General features: G+C 36.9%; 1 protein-coding gene across 1 annotated transcript; it reads left to right on the forward strand.

The window, feature by feature from the left end:
- The first annotated feature begins 171 nt into the window (after nt 1-171).
- On the forward strand, nt 172-20139 carry LOC105702929 (orexin receptor type 1). Its single transcript, XM_012430890.1, has 9 exons — nt 172-546; nt 8057-8199; nt 10387-10559; nt 13163-13331; nt 13427-13530; nt 13975-14102; nt 15908-16076; nt 18413-18822; nt 19885-20139. The coding sequence occupies exons 1-8, from the start codon at nt 281-283 to the stop codon at nt 18749-18751; spliced, it is 1491 nt and encodes a 496-aa protein (XP_012286313.1). The 5' UTR covers nt 172-280; the 3' UTR covers nt 18752-18822; nt 19885-20139.
- Nucleotides 20140-20767: the final 628 nt, after the last annotated feature.

Consider the following 20767-nt stretch of genomic DNA (forward strand, 5'->3'; position numbering starts at 1 on the left):
TTAATTGCCCGACCATTACTTTCGCTGAGTACCAATTGAAGTGATTACATCGCAATGACAGTGATTAATCCCTCTAGTGGTTAGCTCTACGTCTTCCTCTCCTTTGCATAGATTAAACGATTTATTCTTCTCTTTTACAGATGATCGCAAAGGAAAACGAAGCATCTGCTAGAAAATATAGTGTAAATGGAGCTGGAGATAATTAATGATGATCTTCCTTAACGAGTACCACCCACTTTCTCCTTGAATTAATGAATTGGGATCCGAGCAACTTGCCGTTATGAGTTCGAAGATGACGGCGTCGGACACAAATGGGGATACAAATTTCGAAACGTTGCATTTCGAGCTGCAAGAATTTAATGACAGCGGGACAAACGCTACTTTAAAGTTTGATCAGGCCTCGGAGATCTTGCAAAGATTTTATGATGACTTGAACAAGGAGACCAATTACTTCCTCATTACCCTCTACGTGCCGATTATCGTCTTAGCCGTCACCGCCAACATTCTCGTTGTCGTCGTCGTCTACAAATACCATTACATGAGAAGGTACATCATAGAACGTGCATGCAATTATTCCTATATTAACTATCGTTGAAACAGGACGCTCTTACATAACTCTACAATGAACCACAAGAATATTTAATTTCGATGAAAAATAATTTTCATCAAAGCGAGATACTTACATCTACCATGTTCGGTAACATGTACCCCGCAAAAACGCCCCATGCCACTTGATGATCGTAAGGATTAAGTTGCCATTAAGTGTAACATTTTTATAAAATATTTTTGAAATGTCCTATCGGAGTCTAAATATAATACAAATATAGCGTACCACAATATACAATCCGCAGAAACGAGAACAAAAAGTCATCGAAATTTGGTCTGGCAGAAACATGTTAAATAAGAAAGCACTGCTATTACATGTTATGTTTTACTTGAATATATCGAGAAGATATATAGGACAGACTTTAAACAAGATAACGGAGTGAAGCGAAATGTAGTTTTACACCTACCATTTGCGGCAATGGGAGCGATTTGAGATAGAAGATCTCAGAAATGGACCAACGCCACCCCGTTGAGGGTGAGAGTTCCGCTATCGCCTTGCAAAGTACACTATCAATTTTTTGGTATTACCGGGTCGTATTTTTGGACCCACGGGAAGCCAGGAAGGGGTGTCCACCTCGGCTTGTCTTGGCCATCCCTGATCCCGTAGGAGGCACCTCGGTATCCCAGAGACACCATTTCTCGGCGCCATTCATCGATGCCATTAAGCCCTCGGTATGATGGCTCACGCCTTGGCTTAGGTTGGTTATCTACGTTGTCCCCTCTGAGGTTTGCCTCTGCTCCTGGCGGATTGCTTTCGTCTAGTTGCTGCATTGGACCCGTCTGGCGTAGGTGCCCTTATCAAAGACCGGCTCAGCCATGGCGGGCCTTGAAGTCACAGCAATGCGCGAGCTCTTCCATCTGCGAGAAGACGGCAATCCCCCATGGCTCCTATTCTCGAGTTCATAGGAATTTTTTTTGCATATGAACAGACTCGGATAAAAAATATTCCATTGATGCGAAGTCGCGTCATTAGTCAACATTTGAACGTCGTATTCGAAACTGTCAATTTCGCATGCGAAAGTTGATTGCAGGGTTGATAGGTATAAAACGTCATGTAATATACGTGGTTTTCTCCGTGTATATTATAACATTCACTAATCCACATTTATTATCATAAATAAATTCGGTATAAAATTCATTATCCATGTTTAAGAACGGTGGTTAACATCATTTTTATATCATTTGAATTACTGCGATTGGATATGCGTGGGCTATATTTTTCTTTTAATTTTTCAAAATTATTGCTGCATTGAACCCGTCTGGCGTAGGTGCCCTTATCAAAGACCGGCTCAGCCATGGCGGGCCTTGAAGTCACAGTAATGCGTGAGCTCTTCCATCTGCGAGAAGACAGCAATCCCCCATGGCTCTTATTCTCGAGTTCATACGAATTTCTTTTTGCATATGAACAGACTCGGATAAAAAATATTCCATTGATGCGAAGTCGCGTCATTAGTCAACATTTGAACGTCGTATTCGAAACTGTCAATTTCGCATGCGAAAGTTGATCGCAGGGTTGGGTAGGTATAAAATGTCATATAATATACGTGGTTTTCTCCGTGTATATTATAACGTTATAACACGTCCCTAGTTTTTTACGCGAGTGCAAGGCATATTACGCCCTTCTATTTCTAAATAAAAAATAACGAATCCACGTAGAAATTTAAGATCAAACAGGGTTAAGTCGAAGGAATTTTGAACACAAGCGTCAAATTAATTAATCCTTAAAAATGTTTACTTGTTTACATGCGCGTTAAAAGACGTTTATATCCGCGCGGATGTATTGTCCATCAAGTTGTCCACCAAAGGAGAAGTTTTACTGGAGGGTTTCTAACGACCTAAGAAACTAGCAATTGCGGTTTTTAAAAAAGTTGTGAATTTTCTATGAAAGGTAAAAGGACCTGGAATAACAGCTAATAACGATCATCCTGTGAACATGTACATGTCACTTACGATGCATGTACAGGAACGCGTATACCTATAAACATGTGTTATATGTCACCTGTGAACTTCTGCGTGAACGTGTACGGAGATCCTAACATAAGATTAATTAGATTAAAACTCTTAACAAGCTGGGTACATGAATGAGTATACGAAGTTTAAAGTGTCTCGATAGTGTTCCATCAGAAACTTTTAACCGGTTCTCCGATAACTGCATTTTCTGATACTTCACGCAGCATGAGCCCACATGATAAGAAATTCATATAGGAAAATATTTATTTATAGCCACGCAAACGGAAAATATTAGAAAAGTCGCTGTATATTTTTGACGAAGTTTCCAAATTATTTGATTTGCTCCTGGAGATCGTTACACTAACGATAGTACTAACCTCTTGCACTCGAAGTTACTTTACCCTAATGTACCTCTTCTAGTTATGTTAAACCATTTCACAGACACCAGTCGAGTACAAAGGGTTAATAACCATCCTAGGCGCATCTTCGATCAGGTGAGTGTCTCTTTGTGCGCTGATGGAGGTACGGCTAGGATGAAGGTGAACTGTAATTATGAATCTAATGAGCACTATCATAGTCACTTTTATCAAATTGAACGGTCCTTTTGGGGAGGAAGGTAACAGTGACATCTTTTATTACATTACTCGGACGTGCAATCTTGTTTCAATAGTGAAAAATTGCGCATTTATTGAGATTCAGTCGACGTAAACTATGCAGATTGAAAATAACATGAAGGGGTGCTAGAGCCTAAATCTTCGTTGGGAAGAAATTCGAGGGTGAAGAGGGTGGTGTACTGAGGAATACGTAAACGATTGGAACTCTCCCTCTGGTAATAAATGATCTAAGGTCCAGACCTGCATTAGTGGCGCCCCAATAGGAAGGGAAGCGGGAAGCGATGATAGCATTCGACATCAGGGATATCACTAACCCGTATCGAGGGAGAAACGGGAGAAATGATGCCCCTTGGGTTTAGTTCGATCAGTTACTGCCCTTACGCACGTTTTAATATAAGTAACGACAACTGTTGGAACTAACTCGTACCTAAGAAATCAGATATTGTAATACAACTAACATTAACTTTTAATGCAGCTAATAATAACTAGCGTATAATAAAGTCAACTGTTTAATACCAACAGTGACAAGTTAATACTTTTTCTCTGAATAACTGTGAATTTTAAAGGTGTAATGAAAATTTCGTTTAAGACAAGCAACGTATTTTCGATAATCGAATTTTGGGGAAATCGATAGAGGGGAATGAAAATGCGAAATATTCGATAATAAGCTGCCCAGGCAACTCATGAAGTGGAATATACGTAAATTTATCGTCTAAATTAGGTCTATAGGCATAGTAAATGTATATCGTTTATCATCCACCTAAAACAATATCTAATACTCTGATTTTTTATTTACTTCCTCTTTGGCTGGGAACCATACATCATAATTTTTTACCACTGTGTAAATTATGATGTATCACCAGGCACCGTATGAAGTATAATATACTGGACGTACAAATTAGGACATACGTATAGAAAACTTACATTATCTATAGTATATATGATAAAAATATCCCGTAAATATACATGTAAATCTTGTGTACCGTACTGTATATATTTATAGTACTGTACTGAAGAAGTTCTTAAACAGACTCTGCTCAAAAAGTGGATATCTAAAGGAACAAAGGTCTCGTCACAACGCGCAAATGAAGGACATTTGTCACTGTCGTGCTTCTTGTGAAAAAACGAATTATTTCGCCGAAGAAATAGTAATAAGAGGAACATTTAATATGGGATAGAGAGATTTGGAGCATAGGCCACCCCAATAGGAGGAGTTGAGGGGAAACCCCATTTCAACCCATCATCAGGAGCAACGAGAGTGCGCTCTTATTTTATACTTACCTCGTAACACACAACTTTATACGAAGTGTTCACTGTCAATAATCGCGGACTTCGAACGATAAACTCGAGCATCACTCTTTATAAAAAGGAGTATTACTTCTTACACCTAGATATATGAAGAATAATATTCACAAGCTATGAAATTAAACCGTTTCAGTTTCATACTTACTGCACCGTACGTACAAAACTCAGTTCGTGGTAATAAGAAAATCTTAAGAAAATGAGTTAATCTCAACTTGATAGGTACAATTTACTATTGTAAGTTAGTGGAAGTTTTCAAAAATAATTTCTTTTAAATCATGCTTTAATGTTTGCAATGATGATAAGGCAGATGTACAAAAATCTAGAAGCGTTTAAAAACATCCTGATCTAGGTATGGGCTTAAAATGTTGACATTTCAAAAGACTTGCAATTGCAAAAATATTCGTGTAAAGATCTTCGGCGATATTAACGTCCAATTGTCCCTCGACGTTTAACATATTGCCGGCCGTTGTCACGTACGCGTGACTTCTTTTTGTCAGCGGTAATGCTTCTTTCCAATGAATGAATAGGTAGATATATTGATTCAGAGCAACAAATAATGAACAGTTTCTACCGTTTTCCCCTCAATATTTACCAGATCGTTTTTTGTTGAAATTGTTTATGCGGACGCTTGTTCCGTTAGTTTGAGATTGTCTTTCGTCGCTGCCTTCGAATATCGAAAGCTTATTGTTAGATCTATTAAAAATTATAAAATACCTTTCAAAATGTTCTGCAATGAAGAAATATATGCCGATGCATTATCGGACATGGATAATAGTTCTGACAGTGAAAGTGATAGCGATTTGGACAGTGGGAGCGATATCGTTGCGAGACGATTAAAAAATAAGGAAAGATCGATAATTAGTGACTCCAAAAGTGACGAAGAGAGTTCTTTGGCGTATGATTGGTCAGAAGTTGATTTTGAACCTGACTTCCATCCCTGTCAGGAACGGTCAACCTATATAATAATTTATATAATAATAATTTAAAAATATGAGACTATACAATTAAAATGGTGTAACAGTTATCTCAATTCTTTTTTTAATAATAATTATATTGCAACTATTGGGTAAATATCACCGTTGCCGAGCAGTAGAACCTGCGTGAATCTCGCCAAATGGCGATACGACAAATGAGCGGTCGGCTAAATGTTAAGAGTCCAGTGCCGCCATGTTGAAGTATCGCGTTTAGTACATCAGGCATTTTCCAGCGTTCCTTGGAAATCAAAAACATGAGTAATCCGACAGGCAAGGGACACGTGTTCCGAAAGTTACGACACTGAAATCTTACTATTCCTTATCCGGCCCCGGCGGTCTCGTCTTCTCGTTATTTCTCGGAGATTTCTGCCAACCCTTCGCGAAAGGCGCGGAAAGAGCTCACGTCCGAGCACGCGCGGTTCGTTCCCGTCGTTTGTCCTTCTCCTGGTTTTCCTAGGATGACGCATTTTCCTTCGGCAAGTAGAAACATCCGGAAACATAGAAATGACCAAGGCTCGTCCCCCTAGAATTTAAGTTAATGCCGGGAGGGGAAATCGCCTTTTTCGATGCACTGCGGCAATTGAACGTCCGAGGGGCCCTGAGAGGGCAATAAATTTCGAATGGCGCCGAGACACCTGCTTCTTCCGCTTATTTTTCTCCCGCTGTTTCATCTTTCTAACTCCTCTTATCCATTACTGTCAGGGCGATACTAACGATATCCGGCGGTGGTAGCTTTCATTCGACTTTCATAAATCCATCCGATGTGACTTGATCGTGGGCGGCCTTACTCAGCGCTTTCTTTTTTCGCGACCAAATGTCCACCGTTCATGGCAAAGTGTACAGGCCAATTCCGCTATTTCCGGCAAGTTCAAGCTACGAACTTCTTTGACCAAGGGTCAAAGTACGAGGTCAGGAAATCCGAAAGAAGGCAAGATTGAGTGGTGCCATTAATCCTGTACTCGTGTGGATATTTTTTATTCCTCTGCGTCCCTTCTACATGCACTGGTCGCTAAAAAATGCCAAGTTTTGTTACAATATGCATATATGTGTATGTAGTAAGTGTATACGTATATTGTTTAAGATAATGTAAAAATATAGTGATTCAATTTTGGTTTAAAACATTATATAATTACCGAAACGTGGCCATAGACTTCTTTCATTACTCTGAACAGTACACCTATGTGGTTATCAGACGTGCACAACTTTAATTTTTAAGATTTCCAGTTTTTTTTCAGGCGTTGAAGTGTATTTCATGATTTTTCACCGAATTGATACATTTTCAGAAGTGCTTCCGGTTATATATGAAAAAGTTTAGGGTGAAAGGTTATATTCTGTTTAAAAAAGTGCCGTATGTTATAAAGTTGTGAAGTATGGAAATTACTTCTTGTGGATCTTGTTAATATTTGACACTGTGAATGTTTGCGTCTCGATTATAATACAGAAACCACGAATTAAATTTGAAAACTTCTTAGCGGGGTTCAAGATAGACTTTCTACCAGGTGTTAATAATGGAGCAGGGTATGCAGGTGTACTTTTGAGCTCATAAAATGAATAAAATATGCGCTTGAAAAGTTGGTCATGGGACGTATATATTATTTGTGAAATTATTCCTCAAACGTGATTTATTGTCAATTGCTGAAATTTGCCGCCAACAAAATTTTTGATGGAAATGCCAAGATTCTTAGAATATTTAATAATGAGCACGTTACTTTTCTCAAGTTGCACTAATTCTATTTATTCGTAATTAAGTTTCAATTAACACCCTCGCAATTGTGTTCAGAGTTTCAAGTCAAACGTTGCATAATTATTCATTAAACTCGTACATTGACGTTAAACCTTGGTCAGCAATTTACAGGAATCCACAAGAAAATTTCTAACGCATGTTTGCCGCTTATTATTTAGAAGCTCGTCAAATAGCAACGGCTCGTCTTATCATTCATTATCGTAGCGATCACTATCGAGCGTTGCAAAATTATGTCCGTCCCTAGTAGCATAGAATAATTTCTAAATATTCCTTTGTAATATTTGCTAAACATCTCAAACGACAGATTTTTTAAGATTTCTTGTAGATTTCATTTGAAGATATTTATAATATTTGTTGAAAACCTCAATAACATATTTAGTTTCAATAATTTATAAACATATAGAGAAATATTTCTTAACTTATTAACATAATAAAATACATTTTTTACTTCGCGACTATTATCGGACACTTCATTTGGTATCAAAAAACACGAGAAATTTTTCTAATATTTTCGTTCCCCTATTTCATTACGGGAGCAAAACGTATGATTTTGATTTTAAATATTTTTAAAACGTTTATAATGTACTCGGCAGATAATATTTAAAAAAATACATGTATTAAAATGAAACGAAATGTTTTGTATATCTGATAGAAAAATATTATGAAAACACATGGAGCTAATATTATATAAATATTATAGAGATAATATTCTAAAGTAAACGTTTTGCAAATATTTCGAATGTCGAATAAATATTTACAAAATGTACGATATTCGTTAAATATATAGAAAATATAGGACAAAAATTTTGTGCTACTAGGGGTTATGTTATTCCTAAGCTAAGAAAAGACGTATTCAATTTCAGTCCCATCAACTACTTCGTGGTGAATCTGTCGGTGGCGGATCTTCTGGTTACCATGATCTGCATGCCCATGGCCGTCAGCCAAGCCGTTTCCATCGTTTGGGTCTACGGAGAAACCATGTGCAAGTTCTTTTTCTACCTTCAGGGTAAGCGACATAGTCGAGGGTCCCGTATCATCGGAAATATCAGATGACCCTTAGGTGTTAGCCGTACACTCACTCTTTTAACCTGGCCATTTACCACCCCACCGTATTCTCGTTTTGTCTGGACTTTCTGGACCACCGCTAACCCATATTTCCACCTTCTGTCAAACAGCCCTTTCTTTACTCTAAGGCCCCAGTAGGTCGATAAATTTACTCTGGCGACTTTTTCTCGTGGATCATGCAACATGACAATGCGTGGGGGCCCCTACGTCACGACAAACATTGATCTTTTCTCTCTTCTACCAAATTTCGTCGCAGCAGCCGATTCGAAAGAAAGTTTCTGAGAGTCCGAGGAAATCGTGAACAACGGACGCCGTGCACTAAATGGAAAAAAAAATGTAAACTCCATTTGTAAAAAGAATTTATTTTAGTCTGTTTATGAAAAGCAGAATATGTAAATAACCTAACTGCAGTAGTGTGACCCCTTTTCTTTCATAATTTCTTAAGTGTGCTACAATTAATTCAAGAATAATTGAAACATTCTAAGCATATCACGCATTTTAATAAATTATTGTGGAAGCTTCATCAGTGTATCAGTCCTGGGAAAATTAACGAAGCAATTGATGGAGTGCCCCATTATTATATCGAAACTTGACCCGATTATTCGTGACAAATTAGTTAATCAATGTTCGGTCAGAATTAATCTGCGGTTTGCTGATGTTAATAATGACTAGGATATCATCCACGCGATCATGTTGCAGTCCGATAAGAAAGGATCTCCGTCGAATGGTCGTCTCTCGTGCAAAATTGTTGCTAACAGCGACGACGGTAATAACTTGGAACGTGTAAATAAGCCTTGCGTATACGTGTCGGGTGCAAAGAATGTCAAAGGAATCGATCTAACGATTGAGTTTGTCGAGCGTCACCCTCGCCTCTCGTCGAGGACATCCTTCGCGACGCCCTTTCTCGAGATGCGGATGGTCGTAGGAGAAGCTTTTTTATCAAACCTCGAAGAGATTGCACAGTGACCCTCAGAACCTAAGAAAAGTTTGCCGAGGACGAACAAATTAAAATTGACTCCCATACTTTCGGTCTACACGGCCCATCGTACATTTTTTACATTCATTTTGTTTTTTCTCAGTTTTTACCCCTTTTCTCATATTTGCAACTTTTCTATTGTTGCTTGAGATAACACGGATAAAAGCGGTGCCAAATGTGACCACTTAAATCCAGTTCATGGTAATTTCATTGATGAATGCGATCGTTTAATTTCTTACAATTAATTGCTACCTGTACTTCGGTTCATCGGATTTAACGAATGTTTCTAGACTTTCGGTATCTTGAAATTAATAATCATAAGGGATGCTTCTTTATCAAACCGCAAATTGATTTCGCAATGAAAATTTTCAGCGCGCAGAATAATTCTTTTTCGCAAGTTTATTAGAGAATTTCTCATGAGGAATCACATGCAATGCGTGTTTCTGAGTTTAATTAAGGCTGTTTCACTGTAGCAGTACTTTTAACTCTGAGCAAACTTGAATCCATGTCTCACTCAACCATTTGAGCCATCAAGATCCAAGTTCGTGACACAACGCGGTTAAGTTAAGATTAGACACCCTGACTTACTTTATTAGTCTCGTTCCAACTAATTAAAGACTACGCTTGCCGTTTGTAACAATTCTCAGTCGTTTTCGTATGTTGCTTACAATAATCTCTTTCCATGTAAAGCAATTAAGGTCGAAGTACGGTGTTAATCGCCAACAAGAAAGGTGAAAAAATAATCCGACCTACTATCATTAACTATAATCCATTACCATTAATTGGCGATTTAAGGCTATTGATTTCAATAGCATGAAATAAATCACTCACGTTCTAAATTTATATTTTCGGTGTTATACATATTCATACAATATTCAATAAGGATCGAAAGGTTCAGGGGCAAATGGTTTTCTTTAGGAAGTTCTACTGGAAATGAGTAACTCAATTGATTTTAAATCCATTATCATTAATTAGCAATTTAAGGCTATTGAAATCAATGGCATGAAATAAATCACTCACGATCTAAATTTATATTTTCGATGTTATATATATTCATACAGTATTCATTAAGGATCGAAAGGTTCAGGGGCAAATGGTTTTCTTTAGGAAGTTTTACTGGAAATGAGTAACTCCATCGATCTTAAATTACAGGTGTATCAGTGGCTGCTTCCGTCTTCACAATTACCGCCATGAGTATCGACAGGTATTTGGCAATAAGGAGCCCAATTGCACTCCGAAGGGGGTGCAATCGGAAGTGCGCCATTTTGGTAATCGCTGGCCTGTGGATGGTAGCACTCGGCATCTTCACGCCGCTTCTCAGGGCGGTGAGAGCTTGAGCCACTTCTAAACGTGTGTGTGTACTCTTGAAATAAGTACCAATTTTAACTACTGCAGCAGCCGTAATAATCTCTCTGCTTATTACGGCTATTGCAAGTCTAGGGCCATGCTACTAATTAGGGACCTCATCATTACACGAACTCAACACGAATGAATTCTCTAATTACGTATCGTCTACGTCAATAGTGATGTTAAAAATTAAGAGATGAAAAATATTATGCAATACTTGGTTCAGTTTGATGAAAAGTAAAATGTAGAAAATAAATAAGTCCTCTGTGGTAATAGCCATAACTCGGAATTATTATTTTTTTCGTTAATCTGAATACATTTCGTGAACTCAGTTTTGTAGCTATTTAAGCGGTTCTTGATGTCCAATACCTTAAATTCATGACAGAAATGATAGGGATAGGATGTAATAGTATATATATTTTGCAAAATAATTATGGGAGGGTAAAATGCTGAAAAAAAAATGGATTTTGCAACAATTTGCAACTTTATATCATCGACAAAACGTGGAACTTGTATTGTCAATTCTGATAGAATGGTATTAAATTATAGTTTACGATGCTGTTAATAAGTAATGCGACGAGGAAGTCAGAACTAAATCGATCATTTAAAAGTGAGATACGGAAATTCTAATCAACGATGAGGTTCATGATAATTTTATGCATGATAACTCTAAAAGCTGAATTGGAAAAGGAAATGTTAAGGTGTTAGATCTTTAAAAGACAAATAGTCAATCCGATGGTACTTGATATTTAATTTATTCTGGAATATAAAAACAAAGTAAGTTAATTGCAAGTAGTTTAGATTCGAGACCGTTGATGGGGTTACCCCTTCAAGTACAATCATAGCTAACAGTTTAATCAATAATGTTCAATTGATTGCACAGACGCGGAAACTGATACCCAGCAAGTCAGGTAGCAACAAGTGTGATTATATCCTCCGGATGATAATTAGCCGTGAAACTTGGGATATGATTAATTAAACACGGAAGATTCGTGTTTATTGGAAATATGCCCCTGATAATTAGATTTTAAGTCTACACGCTATACGGTATGGATGTGTTATCCGAGAGAAAGCAACAAATTTTCTAGAACAATTTCTACCTTACTTGATTAACAATGAACCTTATGAAAGCTTTCGCCAATTGAGATCCATCTTCTCACCGGATGTTAACCGTAGAGTTTTTCATGGAAATTAGAAAGTATATAATATATTCAGATTCAGGAGATTACCCTTTTTAATTAATTTCAAAACGTTATTATGATACAACATTTTAAAAGATAAAAATACATTATCCTATACGGATATATGGATAATTCAGCTTTTCCCCTGTACTGTTCATTGTGCAATATTCAATATTCTTTTGTGTGCAAGAGATGCGTAATCAATTATTAAGTGAACACTTCAGGATTGAAACACAGTCAACAAAATGCCATACTTTGGAAATAAATATTATCGAGAGTATTTTAATAGATGCAATGTCCAATAACATTAATAATTTTTCTGACGGGAATGTCGATATTTTCCTCGGTGAAGTCGTTAATGTGTCCCATTATGTTCCAGGAGAGGACGTTTAATCCGAAATTCAATTAATGTTACTAGAAGAATATATAGAAGAAACATTATGGCTATAATTAAAATAGTAATAAAAACCTGTTATAATAGAAAAATAAACTTTAGCCCTGATCAAAAATTATTAATCGCCAGCTTTTCGATTAAAATACTTAGATTAAGAATTTTACTTTAAACAAAAAATGATTATATTAATGACAAAATTACTTGCGTCCACTGTCACTACCAACTATTATGGAAGGAAATCTCACCTGAAATAAAAATGTCACAAGGGAAATAGAAGCTAACGTATGGCAAGGGGATCAAATACATATATGTATATATATTTCCGTGCTCAATACTTAAAAAGGCTATTTGATTGTTGCACGAGTCTTTCTTTATTGTTTGAATGGCCCATAAGTTCCGCTTTACGTCCAGTACAACTCCATTTATCCGATCACGTCGAGTTTCGAAACGGCTCGGATAATAGCAGCTCATTGATTCCCCTCTTCCTAACGATTTTTTGTTCGGATAAGTGGATTCAAGGTGCATTATTGTGTCTTATCGTCGCTTCTTTTCTTTCTGTTGTGTAATTTCTATTAGGACTTCGAGAGCGTACACGTAACCGATGAAATAAAAAGTATTCAATAACAGCCGATATTATAAAACCTCGGTATTCGAAATTTGCATCTTGCACAGATTTGTAGAAGATAAATATTTATTACAATTAATTCGAATATTGAAAGAAATAAGATATAATAAAAACATTATTTATCTATAATATGTAATATATCATCAAAATATGTCATAGAATATCAGTTTATTCTTATCTTCCCGTTTGAGTCGTTGATTAGAATTAAAGCCTAACGAATCGTTTGAAATTATGCCCGATTACGGAAGAAAATTTTAATGAAACTATAATTAAAAGTGGTAGAAGACGTTAATGCAGAAATGATTTGTTGATTAGGTAGTAGTTTTCTGAAGATATTGATGATCAGTGGAGATGATGATACGTACGATATTCTTTTGCTAGGTAACCCTCCACAGTCCCATCACAGACCTTGGTAACATAACTTTGGTTGGCAAAGAGGAAGTCAAAACACCTCCACCTTTCTATGTCTGTTCGGAAGACTTCAAACCCGTTGGTATACAACCTCCGATTTTTGGGACGTTCTGTTTCGTTCTCGTCTATGCAGTGCCTGGTAAGCAAGTAGAATCCTACACTGACGTGAAAATGTCTACAAAAATCTTATGGAAAATTAGATGGTAGTTTAATTTCCGTTTATGGTGATTTTAGGATTTATCGTGGTACTTGCTTACTCGATGATGGGCCGAACTTTATGCGCCCGAAAGCCGCCATTCGATAGTGACAGCATCAAGGGTAGTGCTAGCTCGCAGCAAGTATGAAACCGAATTTTTAAACTTTCCTACAATTAATACTGATAGCCCGGCATGTGACTATTACTTATACCTCATATTTTATTAAACACAATATTTATTATCGATTATTCAGTACACCAACATCCAGTTTAAACGCCGAATCTTGCGTCGGAGCGTCTCCTTACAAGTGCACAATAAAAGAAGATTTTGAAAGAATATTCTTTGCATAGTTCGAACCATTTGCATAGGAAAAACAAGTGTCGTTGTATTTGGGATGTTTATTTATGTATTCAATGTTGATGAGCGGATAGTGTATTACAAATGTAATTAAATGAAATGTTAACTTTGAGCTGGAACAATACGAAGTTTGCGGGAAACTAATTGTACCTATGCATCGATAAACGTCTGCTTGCGCTAAAGTGCAAGATGATGATTAGATCGTTTAAAAAATTTATTTTTTCCTAGGGCTTCAAATTAGTTCGAGAAAGGAGACGAGTAGCGTGGGTCCTGCTTCTGTTAGCGGTCCTCTTCGCCCTTTGTTGGCTGCCCTACAACGTTCTTCAACTACTTATCGATCTTGAAGTATTCGGCAAGTAGAAAGGCATTGATTTTATATTCCTAGTCCATTTACCGTCTCCCCCAGAGTTGTTAATAAAGTTCGGGATAGAAGTCCATTGATGAACTAAATTATGAGCTTCAGACAATGGTCTACTTTTCCAATGTCTTTGACTTAGCTTGGAACGACTCGTTTGAAAGCTCAATAAAGTTTGGAATCTGAATTTAAAATCCGAAGTACATACAAGGCTTACCTTCGACATAAGCAATAGCCTAATCTGGAATTCGTTACGATTTTTCAAAAATAATAATAATCAACATCTTGATTGCTTAAGCTTAAAAACATATATTNAGATATTTAGCAAAGATTACAAAGAAATATTTAGATATTATTCTGTGCTACTAGGGACGTTTCAGTAGGATAGAACTGCCAAAGCTCTTGTTCGGTGGTACTTAGTTTTCCTGGTTAAGTCAAAATCAATATTAATTAAACGCATCTAAATTCCACATTTAATTGATTGAATTATATCGGTACACGTATTATACATGAAATATTACATGTCGCGGTAAAGCTTCATAGAATCGAGCATAATTTTACTCAATGTCCGATTTACCAAGCTTACTGCTGCCGCCCTTATTATCGGACATTGTCAAGCGGCACTCCTGCTACATGAATACTTGTCAAGTCCTGATCTCGACAACACATAGATTATAGCACGCGATAATCGGTCTGAAATTGTGTTACCTGATCGAGAAATCGTTGATAGAGAAGGGAATCAGTAAGCTCCTATTATCCGGTTGTCCCAGTTATTGGAACCATCATCTCTCTCGATATGTTCGCACAAATGAAATTCTCACGTACTTAACACGTCCATGATCAATAACTTAATATTCTCTCATTAGTGCTAGGCTTATTACGCTGTTAATACAGTGAACTTCTGAACGATTAAATACCCTTTCACGACCCTTTTAATGCGTAATTTTGACTTAAGCATTTGTAGAGTTCAGAGAACAACAAAGGTTTCTATTTTGACGATGGTGATGTTTAAATAACTTTTTATTTTCATTGCAACTACGACTGCGTTGAAACCGCGTTAGATATCTAGAAGTGCACTTGAATATTTTGGGTTCTTATCGGCTTAATTGTCAATTATGATATGTGTTGGAAAAGCATATATGTATATAATGCTTCCATATTGCTGGTCGATCCTTTAAAGCAATCCTATTATTACGGTGTAGCCAAGCGTACAGGTGATCTTACGCATGCATTATCATTCTGTTATCGAGACATCGAAGCAGGTCTCCATTATACAGAACTTACATAAAATTAAGTGACAAGTATTCTGTATCCATGTACAAAAATGATCATTGATCGCGTAATAACCCCATATGATCCCACATTTACTTTTAAGCCTACCATACATGACTAAATAGTAACGTACATATAGATGTTTAAGAAATTCCATTGGAAGGATTGAATGTTTTCTCATTGAATGTTTTCCACTATCTTTTCCTATTTTTCCTTCACATCTAAAATATTTCCTTTATTAAACTAGATTAGCGGGACATCAGCGTTACATATGTAACTTAATGTCACACTGTACGACATTTATTAACAAACGTAGTACTTTTGTAAAGGCTAAGTTCCGCACTGATTAGGAACCAGTGTTTGAACTATAAAAATTTACTGAAGTGTGATAGAAATATTTATCCTTAATAATTAATGAAATATTTTTACTGTACGTGTGTTAGAATCATGTAAGTCATGAATGCATGCGTCATTCAATGAATTCAATATTCCATTGTAAATCTAAAAAAAACTGTTAATATTGTTCACAGACAGCGGAAGCGATATATCGAACTTGGTGTCCTATTGTCTGTTCCTGGGTCATGCGAACAGTGCTCTCAATCCAATGGTGTATTGTTTCATGACACGTAACTTTCGGGAAAGTGTATCAGAAATTCTCTGTCGTACTCCCCACGGTTTGACACGTCGCAAGCCACATCGTAAAGTAAGTATCGACTACTTTTGAGTCCAAGATGGATGCTGTGATAGATAGCACGCCTTTTTCCCTGATCTTTCATTCCTCCCGAGACTCCTCGACCGAACGAACGATACAAATTCGATCGAACTTCTATCGGCAGCATACGATTGCTTTGGTGAATGCCTCGCGCCTTCTTTGCAGTTATAAAACAGAATATCTACTGAATGTATGATGAGCTTTCCTATATCGATCGAACACCTATAGCCTTCCTATATTGGTTGGACCATGCTAAGCTAAAGTGCTTGAGACAATACTTTTTCTAAATCAGATAAGCTATTTTTGGCTTTATTTTGTTTGTTTATTGTTTGTGAATGATTTATATCGTAATAGTAGTTATTACTCTTCTTTGGATGGTGTTCGGCCATGTACAAAAATAATAGCCATTTCCTGCACATTTCCCAGGGACGGACACATTAAATATTAATATACAGAATAGGAAAAAGTAATACTAGTTATACTTATATAAACAGAATATAAAAATTATAGACAAAATAGATACGGATACATAACAGCAAAAAACCCATATAGTGAAAAGAGAAAACTATGTAGTCCTTGTAATCTCATTCTCCTCTATCACGATTCATACGGTAATAATTTCTGTTATTTTTAACAAATTCCAAAAATTATGAGAATTAAATTCAAAGTTACAGGTCCTATTATTCTGACTATGGTTATTAATTCGATCGTTTTGTGTTCGTTAAAATGGGCGGAGATGATTGTACAACCAATTCATTGATGAATTTCTCGGCTAGTGAATACGAAGGAATGTATTTATCCGTAAAAAACTATATTTTTCATTTTACCTAATGTGAATATAATTTGTTGCATAAATTTATACTTTGTATAGGACTTTACTCAGAATATTAGATCATTTTTTCCTGGAGAATTCCTCGCAAATTATTCACTTAATATTTAAAATGCCAATAATAAGTTACTACTTGTCCACCTCCCGAAGGAAAGTTTCTTAAAGCGAAACGATATGAAAAAGGCGAAATTATTTGATTTATCAGATCAGCGTTGGTGTGGAAAGAAGTAACCCTGGGAACGAAGAGGCTAGGAATTTAATTATCATTTTACTGGGTCGAGCGGGAAGCGTAGGCGTCGGAACGAATAATTTATAACGTTGACTTAAAGGCGCGTCCTCCTTCGATTCCGACGTTATTCGATATCAGAAACTCTTAAAATTACTTCCCTTAAATAACCGTGAAATATCCGCAAAGTGTATTTACATAAATCATCCCTGGATCAATGAAATGCCAATTTAAAATGCCTTTTAACCCTGAAGATCACAGATCCTTTGCATAATTTCCATCACTCCATCGTCGTTCCGGAATTTTTCACTAAAGAAATTTCTATTAATGATATTTCCTTTGGAAAAACTTGAAATAAGAATACATATAATAGTAAAATATAGCCATTTTCCATTTCCCGAAGAATTCCGTGTCAATGGCTCTACTTTGACTATGGGCACAGGATATAAGAACAAAGGACGCGGACACTGAACCGATTATGAAGAGGAGCAGAACTGAAAGAGAGAAAACAAAGAGGCTGTTTTCTCTCTCTTTTCCCTCTTTTTTTGCGTCAAACAGTTGCGCAATATTACGATGGCCTATCTTCTAGCAAGAAAGAAGGAAAGAGATGTGGAGGAAAAGAACAGCCCCTCTGTTCATTTTTATCCTTTATCTTCCTTTACACGAATACCAAAGGTTGAGTTTCTGGGCGCCAGAAAGCTCTACATGCCGTAGAAATAAAAAGTAACAAGTCCATGTTCACAAGCTTTCATGAAACTTATTCCACGATATGGAATTAAAATCAGGCAAAAAGATAATAATAACTTCATATTGGCAAAACCTGGAGTTAAGACTGTTTACCTATATGGTACAGACAAACCTATCCTACGTCAATTGCTTTGATACCCTGCTCCTTAAATACGATTAGGCATCAAAATGAATTTTTTTCAACACGAATTAGGCGAGTGATCAAGAAACTCGTAATGTCGAATGATGAGCAAAACGTGCCTTGCGCGTTTGAGCCTCAAAGAGTTTCTCGAGAGGCTATTCACTTGGAAATCTGTAAAAATGATTTCCTTCTTTTGATTCCGTATGATAAGCAACATTGCGATTCGGTAAGAAGGAACGTGCGGCCTTAATTAAAATCGTGACAGTATTCGGTGATTTCGAACGATTTCCATGATTTTTCCATTCCCTGATTTCTTTTGATTTCGAGGTTTAAAATTCGATTTCCTAAGTGAATGCCTCCTCGGAGTTTCTTTTGCCGTTGATGCGGACATTCCGTGGTTCTAGACTGTGGGTGCTACCGAGGACGATTGCGTCGGCTTCAACATGGAACAGGGGAACCTCGTGATGGGTCGCGAAGGTGCAACGCCTTTGCGAGTCCACGCTGTAACCGCGCTGCAGCGAACTGCAACATCGAGCAGCAGTTATGACAGCTTTTGCAAACGCTACCCACAACGGAAGTCCATACCTCAACCCTTGCCCAATGACCAACCCAAATGCTCGGTGCAGCGGAATAACGTCCTGCAGTCTGCACTTGATCGACCGGCTCATCAAGCGAGTAGCATTACCACTCCTCTTCAGGAGCACACTTACGTACATCTGACACTAGCGGAAGAACAACGTTGATACCTTACGTAATCAACCCATGGCTGACGGTTCTCGTGGATATGGAACTCCCTCGTCTTACCGGCAAGCATGTAAGCATAACCCGGATTCCAACTACATTTAACCCTTAACGCTCCATGTGTGCCTCTCAAGCACCACCGATGTGCGGCGTTCTACTCCAAGTGTGCTTCTGAAGCACCATCGATGTACGGCGTTCTACTCCAAGTGTGCCTCTCAAGCACCACCGCTCCGACCGACTTGCAAGTTGAAGTATGATGAGAATAAGTTGGAGTTGCCGGTCGATATTCCCAATTAAAAGTCGGAGCGTTAAGGGTTAAAGGAGGCTTCGCTCCGAAACAACGATACTCAATGATTTCTAACAACTTAGTTGTATCAATTTCGATTTTCTAATATTTGTATATGCTATCGTTCACTTACAACCTTTGCTGTATCTGCGCAGTGGACCATTTTCTGTACGTCTATCACGCTATTTCAACCTTGCCCGTTACTGTCGATTCTTTCTTCTTTTATCAACTCGTTTTGGGAATCTAGGAATAATTACGAGGATTCTATTAATTTTTTGTTAGTTGGGATATAATAATAATTACATTGGAAGGGCGCAATGGCTAACGCGTTATTGTTTTGCGTGGGATTAATTTTTTGGGGAAGGGGAATTTATAGGCCGTTAGACTTTATTAAGATTGGATTAGGAAGGGGAATAAATTGATTGTAAATTCGAAATCAGCGCTGTTGAAAATCCCCGAGTTCTAATTGTTGCGCCGATTTAACGAAACTTTGGGATTGGGATCCGCTGCAATGATAGAATTTTGAAATTGGTCTGTACAGGGTCTGAGGAGGATTTGATGCAAATATTAATGACATTTATAATATCGGCGACCCCGAATTTGGGAAAACGCCTTTTACCATTTTCTGATATATTTCCGTTAAGTGCTTCAAATCTCGTGAGGAATATTTCATTACATACACAACAAAAAAAACGAACGAGTAACATTGCTATAGTAAAGTGCGATGACCATGGATAGACATTGTGACTTTGAGGACATAAAATTAATTGTTATAAATATCAGATCTTCATTTAATTTAATACCACTGTTTCACGAATAATAACATTCTATTTTGCCTTAAATTTACAGATCTTTTCCAGGCGCATGTTATAAAAACTATATGATCAGTACTGAAGTACCAAAAGATGATCATTTGAAATATCGACCTAATTATTTATTACTGCTGACGGTGGAGGCCTTATACAATGCATTCTCAACAGGAATAACCATCAACCTTTCATCGACGGCAAAGAATTTCAGGCAAATAGATTTAGATAGTCGTATGTATGTACATGTAAATAGCGAACAAGTACTTTAACAGAAATAATCACCACCGCTAAGTTGAATCCTCGGTATTATTAATTAAATTAATTTCATTAAATTTAAATACCGCTTTTCCATATGCCTCGAATGTTTATGTTGTTCAGTAAATTACCGAAAAATATTTGATTTTGAGAAATACTTAATATGTACCAGGTGGACCAAATAGTGTATATTTGTAGAACATAATTAATTTTAGGACTTACCAACATCTAACAATAGCGAAGTAACTCAGGAAAGTCAATTTAGCAAAATTGAAACCAATTGAAAAACAGAATTTGAATGTCAATACACATTCACACCCCAATTCTTCGTACAAAAGAACTAGTTCACCTTGTGTAGAGCAATGTTATTAAAAGAGTCAATGATATTTTTAAAGAAAGGTTCCCTTAGATATAAAAAACTTGAACTGGTAAGTCCGCATGTGTCGTTATTATTGTTACGATATCTTATGTAACAGTAAGCTTACGATTGTAAAAGTTGCAACAACATTGCTCATGTAAATGTATCCTTAATAGTAAAATAAGACCCAACCAGGAAAAGAATTAATTAAAGAAATCACATGTCAAGTACTTAAATAGAAAATATATTCGGCTAAATTCGTTTAAACGTGTTCGGTAGGAAATTTCTGTATCACTTTGATCAACGATAA

The sequence above is a fragment of the Orussus abietinus genome, unplaced genomic scaffold, assembly GCF_000612105.2.
Source record: "Orussus abietinus isolate OABI.00-Male unplaced genomic scaffold, Oabi_2.0 scaffold287, whole genome shotgun sequence".
NCBI classification, from domain to species: Eukaryota; Metazoa; Arthropoda; class Insecta; order Hymenoptera; family Orussidae; genus Orussus; species Orussus abietinus.

Coding starts and splice junctions, on each gene's coding strand:
- LOC105702929 (XM_012430890.1), top strand. CDS start 281: ATGAGTTCGAAGATGACGGCGTCGGACACAAATGGGGATACAAATTTC. Junction 10,560..13,162: donor TCACGCCGCTTCTCAGGGCG/GTGAGAGCTTGA, acceptor TTCTTTTGCTAG/GTAACCCTCCACAGTCCCAT. Junction 14,103..15,907: donor GATCTTGAAGTATTCGGCAA/GTAGAAAGGCAT, acceptor GTTCACAGACAG/CGGAAGCGATATATCGAACT.